We start from the raw sequence: 10097 nt of genomic DNA on the forward strand, positions 1-10097 counted from the left end.
CGCAGCGCTCCGCCCCGCTCCTCCTCCCGCGGCCCCGCAGGGCAGCCCCGGTCCCGCTCCTTCCCCCGAGGCACTGCCCGCAGCTGCGGGAGCCCCACCGGCCCCTCTGCCCCGTCCCATCGCTCAGAGCCGGGGGCAGGGGCAAGGCCCGGGGGCTGCGGGAGGGGCCGGGCACCCTCATCCCCGGCATCACCTAGCCCGGGATCCCCCCACCCCCTCCCCGGCCGGTCAGCTACCGGCGTGGGGCTGTCGGGAACCGCTCGCTGATTGGCCGCCGCCCCCTCATTTATAGCCCGTCAATCACGGACCCCCGGGATTTGTGAGTGTATCGCCCGGCGCTGCCCGCGGGAGCCGCTCCGCTCTGCCGCCGCAGCACCACCGGCACCTCGGGGAGCGGCGCCTCTGCCAGGCAGAAAAACTTCCTTCTCCTCCCGCAGCAGCCGCCCAGGCAGGTTTTTTCTTTCTGTTTTGTTTGTTTGGTTTGGTTGTTTTTTGGTTTTGTTTTTTTTTTTTTCCTAACTTCCTCTCCCCGCTCGGTGCCCGCCTGCCCGCCGCCCTGGCGCACCTTTTGCCGGCCCCTGCCATGTACAGCATGCTGGAGACGGAGATCAAGGCTCCGCAGCCCACGCCGGGCAACACCGGGGGCAACCCCGCTCCGGGGAGCAACGGCAAAGGCGGCGGGGGCGGCAACGGAGCGGGAGCGGGCTCGGACCAGGACCGGGTGAAGCGCCCCATGAACGCCTTCATGGTGTGGTCGCGCGGGCAGCGGCGGAAGATGGCCCAGGAGAACCCCAAGATGCACAACTCGGAGATCAGCAAGCGGCTCGGGGCCGACTGGAAGCTGCTGAGCGACGCCGAGAAGCGGCCCTTCATCGACGAGGCCAAGCGGCTGCGGGCCGTGCACATGAAGGAGTATCCGGATTACAAATACCGGCCCCGGAGGAAGACCAAGACCTTGCTGAAGAAGGACAAATATTCGCTGCCCGGCAACCTGCTGGCCCCGGGGGGGGGCAACGCGGTGAGCAGCCCCGTCGGGGTGGGGCAGAGGATTGACACTTATGCCCACATGAACGGCTGGACCAACGGAGCTTACTCCCTGATGCAAGACCAGCTGGGCTACAGCCAGCACCCGGGCATGAGCAGCCCGCAGCTGCAGCAGATGCACCGCTACGACATGACGGGCCTGCAGTACAGCCCCATGATGTCCACGGCCCAGACCTACATGAACGCCGCCTCCACCTACAGCATGTCCCCCGCCGCCTACGGCCAGCAGCCCTCCACGGCCATGAGCCTGGGCTCCATGGGCTCCGTGGTGAAATCCGAGCCCAGCTCGCCGCCTCCGGCCATCACTTCCCACTCGCAGAGGGCCTGCCTGGGAGACCTGCGGGATATGATCAGCATGTACCTGCCCCCCGGGGGGGATGCCACAGACCCTTCCGCCCTGCAGGGCAGCAGGTTACACAGCGTCCACCAGCACTACCAGAGTGCCGGGACTGGCGTGAATGGCACCGTACCACTGACTCACATATAAACCTGACTGCTCCGGACGGCTGCCCGTCTAAATCCCTTACCCCACCACCGCTCCCTGACTACACCGGGATGCACGGCAGTGTTGCTCGGCTTAGCGGACTTAATACTAACTTTGGAGAAATTTTAAAAGGAAATCCGTTAGTTGTGTTTTTTTGTTTTGTTTTTTTGTTGTTGTTGTTGGGGTTTTTTTGAAGGAAAATAATATTTGAGCAAGCTGTTATTTTAATAGACCCAACTCCTGCCTCCTAAAAGCCGCTGTGAAGTTTTCAAACCACGGCAACTTCTTTCCTGGTTTCGGCTAGGTTGGGCACTGTTTTATTCGCTTGAAAGTTTTTATAAGTTCTTGCATCTTCCAGTTTGATTTCTAGCGTTGCAATGACATAAAAAACAAAAACCGCGGGCTTTTGTTTTTAAACTCGGTTGTTCACATATCGTTGTTGTTTATTAAGTGTTTTGTTACCGACCCTCGCTTGATTTCTACCCACAATCTGTAGCTTTCACGACTTTTTTAAAAGGGGGAGGTGGGAGAGAGCAGAGCTGTGCGGGTCGCAAACGCATTTCTTTTATTTATAGTAAGTTGTGTGTCTTGGTTTTTCTTAAGCTGTAAACTTATGTAAATCGGTTTGTGAATTTACTGTGAACTATGTTTTGACATATCGGATGAAGAAACGTTTCAGTTTTGTTACCGGATTCCTTCCAAGCAAATAAGTCATCGAAATACCCCCTTCCCAGTTCCTAGCCCTCGTTTTGCTTCCTTCTTCCAAACGAAGAGAGATCAATAAATTTTATATCAGGCACGTCGGCGGTCTCCGGGCGGTTTGTGCGGGCTCGCGGCCGGTCCCCCCGCGGCTGCGGGAGCGCGGAGCGGGGCGGAGCGGGGCTCCTTCCCGGGGCTCCTTCCCGGGGCTCCTTCCCGGGGCTCCTTCCCGGGGCTCCTTCCCGGGGCTCCTTCCCGGGGCTCCTTCCCGGGGCTCCTTCCCGGGGCTCCTTCCCGGGGCGCTCCTTCCCGGGGCTCCTTCCCTGGGCTGCCCCCGGGGCTCCCCGCAGCAGCCGCGGTCCCACCGCCCGCTCCAGGAGCTGCCGTCGCTTTTCGGCTGGATTCCTGCGGCTGCTGAGCCGTGCTTTATTTTGGAGGGTGGGAGAGGGCAGAGTTGCGATCCTTCCAGTTTGTGTTCTTCTAAAGGAAAATGGGACTGCCCAAGCTGCTGCTCTGCGAGGCGCGGCCACTTGTTGCCTCTCCGCCCGGCTGGTTTCTCTCGGCCGACGGGGAGGGAAGGGCATTACGTCTCCGCTTCGGTTTTGTTTGTGTTGTTGTTGGTTTTTTATTATTTTTTTATGTGTATGTGTGTGTGGAGGATTTTCCTGGAAACCCGAGCTCATCTGAAATATTTACAAAAGTAAGAAACCCGTTGGGGAACTCTTAATTAGACTCCATTAAAAATGAATGGTTACAGGAATCCCCACAGGAAATAAATAATTGAATCTTTTCAATATGTTTAAGGAGCGCCTTTAGTCTGGACAACTTTTCTTCCCCTCGGTCTCTTTTTTTTTTTTTTTTTTTTTTTTTTTTTCCTGTGTGTGTATGTGTATTTGTTTTTTTGTTTGGTTTTTTTTTTTTTTTTTTAGAGGTCTGCGTTATTCCTCGCTGTGTTTCCGTGGGCGCTCCGGAACAGCCCCCGCGGGACCCCGGGGCGGCCGGCGGGGCTGAGCATCACTTCGCGCTGCCTCTGCTCTGGGGGCCAAGCCGCGTCCCGGGCGGGGCCCACGCGTGCCCTCAGCTCCTCGGGAGGGTCACGGACACGGACCTGGTTTGAGTTCGCCACGCCCGGCGACCTCTCAGAATCCCGAGCGGCCGGGATTCCGCAGCGCATCCCCGCCTGCTCCCGCTGCCCCTCCGCTGTTTGTCTCGGTACAGAAGGAAAAGGAAGGGGAGGGCGCTGGTGGCGATGGGTTTGGTTACAGGGCCCCGCTGTGCCGACCCTCAGGAACAGCGGTTTCGGCGGGATTTTGAGCCCCTCGGCTGCCCGAGATGTGCCGGGGGCGGTGGGAGCCGCGTTCCCTTCCCCGCTGCTTTCTGCCCGGCCGGGGCCCCGCGACGCCTCCCGGTCGTGCTGCGTGGATGCCCCGGCTCCTGCCTTCCCTGCAGGGACACACGTCCAGCGCGGCCAGGGCTTACTTCGGGTTCTTACAAGAGGGGGGAACGTTTTGCAAACCACACCGAGAGTCTCCTTCCCTGGTGGGATACCTGGCTTCTGGCTGGCCCCTGGGGAAGAGGGATTGCCGGGAGCAGCTGCTGCGGGTCCTAACCCGGGGGAGAGCACGCTGCCCCCGCTCAGAGCAGCCCCGGGGCCGTGGGGGGAGGCCCTGGCCCCACGCACTCCCCCTGGCACTGGGGGTCATCACTTTGCAAGGGAGAACCCAGTATGTTTCCAACCTTCAGCTCAACTCCTTCCGTAACATTTCTGGGGAAATCTGGCAAACCTGTGGTGCTGCTTTCTCCTGTTTGTGCTGCTGCCCTTCGGGCAGGAGCAGAGTTGTTACTAGAGCTGTTAGCAGTCAGTAACACGACTTAATAGCTGTGCGAGGAGAAGCAGCCCCATAACCTGGAGGTCCCAGTGGTGGTGTGGTAATGGAGATAGGCAGGCAGGGCTGCAGGCAGAAGCAGGTCCTATTTCATCTCATCTGGGAGTCAAACTGTTCCCTAGTGCTCTCCAGAACTGGCAGTGCCAGGATAACTCTGAGCAGGGACGTGTGAAGATCCTGTTCCCCAAAACGAGTTTCCCTCAGCCTTCCCAGACAGATGTGCAGGGCAGGTCTGACAAAAGTGAGGGCTCAGAGCGGGTGAGAAAGTGCCAGCACTGGAACTGTGCTTGATACCTTCAGAGTTGAACTGCAGCTGCATCATTATAAGTAGCTGCTCTTTACGTATGAGCTTTCTGGAGGTGGATTCTCCACCATGAAAGGGGAGAAACACCGTTCTTCAAAAGTTTGCAGTATTTTTAAGTTCAAGGTATCCCTGTTTGCCCTAAGCCAGGGCCTAAGGGGGCAGTGTGTGAGCCAGTCCCTGAGGGACTCTTCCTCTGTGTAAACTCCCCTGTTGTCTCTGGAAGCTCCCATCAGTGGTTTGCCTTGTGGCTGCATTTCCTGAGCTGTTGGTTTTGAGATGTCCAGGTAAAATCCTTAGTGCAATTTTCAGCTTCCTAGGGCTAAACTTTATCCTGAAGTTTACAAGCTGTGGTCAGAACTTTTGGAAACAGGCACACACTGGAGGGGGGACAGACCCATTGGAGGCCGACAAGACTAGAACCCAGCCTTGTACATTAAGTACAAATAGAGATACAGCCTCTTCTTCCTGAACATGAGTGTATTTTCATCAGAGAGCCAACAGCACAGAGGGAGAGACATTGCCTGAAAAACAACATTATTTTTTTTTCTTTTCAAAGAGCACTGTTACATCCTTTGCTTGGACTCAGGAAATTTACCTCACGGACAAATACAGGAATAGGTTCCCTTTAGAATTAATGAAGGGATGTTTTATTTGTACTGAGCTCAGTTTACATTTTTGGGTTATCTGGCCATAGACATCCCTCCTGCGTGCATTAAATCCAAATGCCTTTTGAGCAATGCCCATGTGGGATTTCCTACTCCTGCTCGTGTGGGAGGGATCAGAATCGAGCCATCAATATTCACAGGGGGACCAGGTGAAGTTGCCAACAGTTATGCAGGAGACAGGTTGGCTGTGTGGAAGATGGGTCTGCACAGGATTCTCAGCTCTTGGTAAATGCTGGTTTGTTGTGTGTGGAAAATCATTAGCAACGGTTTGCACAGTTAAAAGACCTGCAATCTTATTCTACGACATCTAGAATAGATACAAGTGCATCCATTGTCCTTAGAACGACAGAGCATCGGCTGTGAAGAGTTTAATAATGTCAGCATTTAAGTGTAATGACAGTAGTTAGGCTTTTGCGGTAACACAAATGAAGGGAAGAGTTGAAGATCACGCTTGGTGCTACTGTTAGTTTGCCAATAAAACAGCCTACTGGGTTACATTTTCATGGTTCCTTCCTATGCCAAAGAGCTGCAGAGTTATTTTATTGCAACAGAAAGTGGTAAGTGAAAATATTTTAAATTTTTGAGACAGTCTGGTTGGGGAGTAAAGTCTAATAAGTTGCAGAGGAATCTGATTGTGGATATTTTAAGAATATTTCTCAAACCACATGTTTTTATATTTCTAACATTTTTTTGCTATAAGACGAGTTGAAGACTAAATTCAGGAGAAACATTATCATAAATACTTTGTGAAAGCGTTTATAAACCAGTGCTTTCCCATATCAAACATGAGACTAAGAAAGATACTTTTCAGGAACATTGGAAAGTAGGAACTTATCCTACTGTCTTCCAATGTGAACAGAAAGAATGATGTCTCCGGAATGAATACAGCTGAAAAGCTGAAGTTAGGTGATGCTCAGGACTGGAATGTTGCTGCTATTCTCTGTGCCTGCAAAAGTGAGAAGCTTGATTATGGCTTCTTTTCTACTTATACAGACCTTGATCCTAGGTTTGTTGTAGTCTTGTCCAGTTAAATCAAATAATTCAAATGATTTCTATGGTAAATTTTGTCAGTAAATTGTGACAAAACATTGAAATAATAAAGAGATGAAGTTTGAATCATTTCCTTTTAAGATTTCCCAAGGGTGGTGTGGAGAGCTGCCATTGCAGATCTGTTTGCATGGGGTAATTTAGTGGTTAGTGCAGATTAAGTTTTCCAGGATAGTTTCCATATGCTTCTTTATCACAACTTTTTACTGATGCCTCTGGATGCAGTAATAATTGCAACACAGTGGCTTATTTCACAACAGAACGTCCTTGGGATGAGGAATTAATTATTCTTTGCTGTGAATACCATCCACAGCCAATTGCTTTGTGCTGCTAGTCAAGTAAATAGGATTTTAGATTTGCTTCTTTCAAAGACATCCTCAGAAGCCCTTTATCCACTTTATACCTCTGTTTTCCGGTTTCTAAAATATCTATACCTACTTAGTGCAGCAGGGGAGATTGCAATGCATGAGAGTGGGGTCATAGCAAATCCATAAAGAGATGTATTTATACCTTAAAAAAAAAAAAAAAAAAGGATGTACCACAATGCTCAGGATGCTCATCTTTACTGTTGTTGCTAAGTTCAATTATAACGTATTTATGCCAGGTTAATTTTATTCAGTAACACATCCAAACTAAGGCAGGTCAATCTGAGCGTGGTTTGGCCGGGTTTAAAAACGCATTTTTTTAAAAAATGCTCGTTTTAAAACGTGCCGATGTGAGTGAAGTCCCCTCTTCACGTCCACACGAGGAAGAAGTTCTGGGGGTCTGGCACGTTGCCATCCCGGAGCTGTTCGCCCGGTTGATCTGGGAATCCCTACACTTCTCCCCATGCTCCGGCCATCCCGGTTCCCGCGCTGGTGGATCGGCGGGAGCTCCCCTCGGCTGATGGGGTGAGGTGTGAAACATTAACTCCTGCCTAAGCCGGGCTTTTACTGCCAAGGACGTGCCAAGCGAGGCGGGTTCCCGAGCCCCGACCCGCCCTGTGTACGTTCCACCCGGGGCTGGAGGAGTCGGGCACCAGCGGGGAAGAGCTCGGGAATAAGAGGGAAATTAAGCAATTTGAAAAACTTGTGAGCCTCTGTCATTTATCTCTTCTGGGGCTCCTGATTGAGACTTCTGGCCTCGGCGAGCTTTTTTCTTTGTCTCTGTGAAGAATATTATGCATCTTTTTTATGCAGGCCATAGGAAATAGTAGAGCAGTGATTGCACCAAGCCTTCAGGATTTCCCCTTTGTACTAGACTCAGCTTATTCATTTCATGCATCATTCACAGCTTGCTGTGCTGATTTCAAAAATTCTATACATCTACTTGACACAAAGGGGAGAGACAGAACATAGTGGTGGACGTGCCTTAGGTGCATGTAACTGTTCTTGAATGCCATTTGCAGGGGAAGAAATCTTGAAAGTCAATGGGAACTTTGCCCATTCAGAGTTCAGGATAAGACACTTGGCATTGATTTCATTTTCATTGTTCTGTGCTGCCAAGTCAGAAAAGCTCCTCTTCCACAAGGTTAAGAAAAGACATTTTAATCCAAATAATTCTTTTCTCTCTTTTTTGCTTTTTTTTTTTTTTCCCCTCCCTCCCCTTCTTTTCCCCCTTTAGATTCACTGGGCACATTTCATTTTACAGCCTGTAAACAGCAAATGTCATAGTAGGAATTCCTATGGAAAAGGAAGTTATACTTCCATTATTAGGCAAAAAGTTCCTTTCCTTTAAAACTTAAGTCTGTTAAACAGGTGAACATTTATGAAAGCGGTGTGAATTTTTTATGAGCATACCAGAGCTGGGATAGTAACTGAATTAATTGTCATGGCCCTGAAGTAAAAGGAAGTAAAGGAGCTGAATATACAAACTGGCAAACCAAAAAAAAAAATCAAGGTAGTTTTCCAGGCATTCAGCAGGTCTGTGTGAGTGGCTGCAGCAAGGATCAGCCCTGGCTGTGTTCTCTGTCTGAAGAACAATTGAAGTTTTCCTGACTTGGCCGATTTTCTGCAGAACATGCAATGTTATAACAAATTTTTCTTTTTTAAACTATACCCAAAGTAAGGAGACCACCTTCTGGAAAGTATTTTGCTTCCTTTTCCAATAACTCTTCTGCTTTTCTCTCTAGATTTCCGACTGTACTTGTGTCAAAGGGGAATAATACCAGCCAAGAACAAATGTTTTGATTTGCAAGTCCTGTGTAAGCAGGGACCAACAACTTTGGATTAATTGTTAAAAGAAATAAGGATTCTTTTGGTGTTTTTTGTTGAGACAGCAGTATAGCAAAGAGATTATTGAAGAGTTTAGACTGTGGTGGCATTGAGAGGTCTCCTGGAGGTTCTGGAGTAGGAAACACAATTGTTTTGGCCTCTAGCAGAGGACTGTCCATCTGTGCCCTGCAGTTATTTTGTTTTTCAATGACTGACAGGCCAGTTAATGATAGGACAGGATGAGCCCTGTGAGCTACAGGGAGGAACATGGAGCTGCCAAAATCTGGCACATCCTTTGGACTTCCTGTTACATGAAACTTTTCCCACAATCATTTTCTTTTCAATTATTCAAGAGAGGACTAGAATTCAGGCCAGCCAAAGCAGATTTCAACGGCACTGAGCAAGCATCAGATGAGATTTTGCAGTCCTGTGCCTCATGCCTGGGTTCTGTCTCTGCTTGGCTCCATCTCCCTCCTCGGCCCTGCCAAGGTTCAGCAACTGGCTGTGGACATAGCCTGCACATCTAGGGGAGCACTCACCATCCAGCCCTACTCTTACTTTGGGATTAAAACATTTTCATTGGGCTCTCAGGATGCACAAGGTATGCTCTGATACACACAAAAAGTCCACTTCTCCCTGCACTGAGGTTTCATGATGGGAATATCCCTTCTTTCCTAGCAGAACTACTTATCTCTGGCTTCTATTAAATCATAGTTCCTAACAGCTTCATACCAGAAGCTTGTTGGTACCCCTAGTGATTTGCTGACAAGATATGAAAATGTTGCTGACACCCTGATGTTGCTGGAGTTGGGTGCTGAGCACACCTGTACCTGGCTCAGGTCAGACTGCAAGGGGAGGGAGGGGGACTAATGGAAAATACTGTCCAGGAGTGGTGTTGGGAAGGCACTGGTGGGTATTTGGTGCTTGATCTGCTTCATCTTTGGTGCAAAGTAGGTAGATGAGTAGCAAATGTGCTTTTGTCTGTATCTGCTTATGGACAAGGCACTGTGAAGTGAAGCCAGAGTTTCTGTATCTGGATGGGAGCCAGAAGAAGGACAACTTGATGCTGAAGAGCATATTAATTGTCTCAAAAGTGCTTTGTGGTTATAGCACCGCATTGTCTGCTTTGATTTGTGGTCCTTGAATGAGAAGGAGTCCATAGGGTCACCTCCTTGGTGAGTTCCCAAACTGTGGTGGCTGAGATTGTTGTCAGTCCATGAGAGAATGTCTTGAACAATTCCTAATAAGCACAACCACCAGTTGGAGGCATTAAGGTTTCTACCTTGACTTGCCCATGGAAGGACTGGGGAGGGAAAAAGCAAATGAAACAGACCTTCATCATCAGGGAGACAAGAAGGTCATAAAAGAAGCCAGGCTTCTAAGCAGAGGGCTGAGCAGCTCAGGTGTGAGGGAGAGCATTTGGGTTTGCTTTGCCAACTTAATGAGGAACAGAAACACCTGCAAAGGGGGAGCAGGTGACTTTAATAAGCTGCACCACAAATTTCGTTGTGAAAAACCAACCCTTGGGTCGCAAGCTTTCCAGAGGAACAGGGCTTGCTCTCCCCAACTTCTGAAGCATCAGGTGTGATTTTGGACAATCATTCGTGTATCTGAGCAGGTTTAATTGCTGTTCGTGCCTGTCTTAATTCCAGCTCCTCAGACTGGCAGCCCCAAGGGAAGTGTGGGAAAGCAAAGAGTGACCCCCAGCATGGGAGGTAAGTGAAAGCTGTGGCTCTGGGAGATGCATTGTTCCAGCTAGGCTGAAACCCTCTCCTT

The 10097-nt window shown here is 50.1% G+C and overlaps 1 protein-coding gene across 1 annotated transcript; it reads left to right on the forward strand.

Moving 5' to 3' along the window:
• The first annotated feature begins 333 nt into the window (after window positions 1–333).
• On the forward strand, window positions 334–2320 carry LOC127471253 (transcription factor SOX-3-like). Its single transcript, XM_051788028.1, has one exon. It carries the CDS (start codon window positions 584–586, stop codon window positions 1529–1531), a length of 948 nt encoding a protein of 315 aa, XP_051643988.1. The 5' UTR covers window positions 334–583; the 3' UTR covers window positions 1532–2320.
• The last annotated feature ends 7777 nt before the right edge of the window (window positions 2321–10097 follow it).

Source organism: Manacus candei, unplaced genomic scaffold (genome assembly GCF_025592945.1).
Source record: "Manacus candei isolate 608988 ecotype Guabito, Panama unplaced genomic scaffold, ASM2559294v1 h1tg000003l, whole genome shotgun sequence".
Lineage (NCBI taxonomy): Eukaryota > Metazoa > Chordata > Aves > Passeriformes > Pipridae > Manacus > Manacus candei.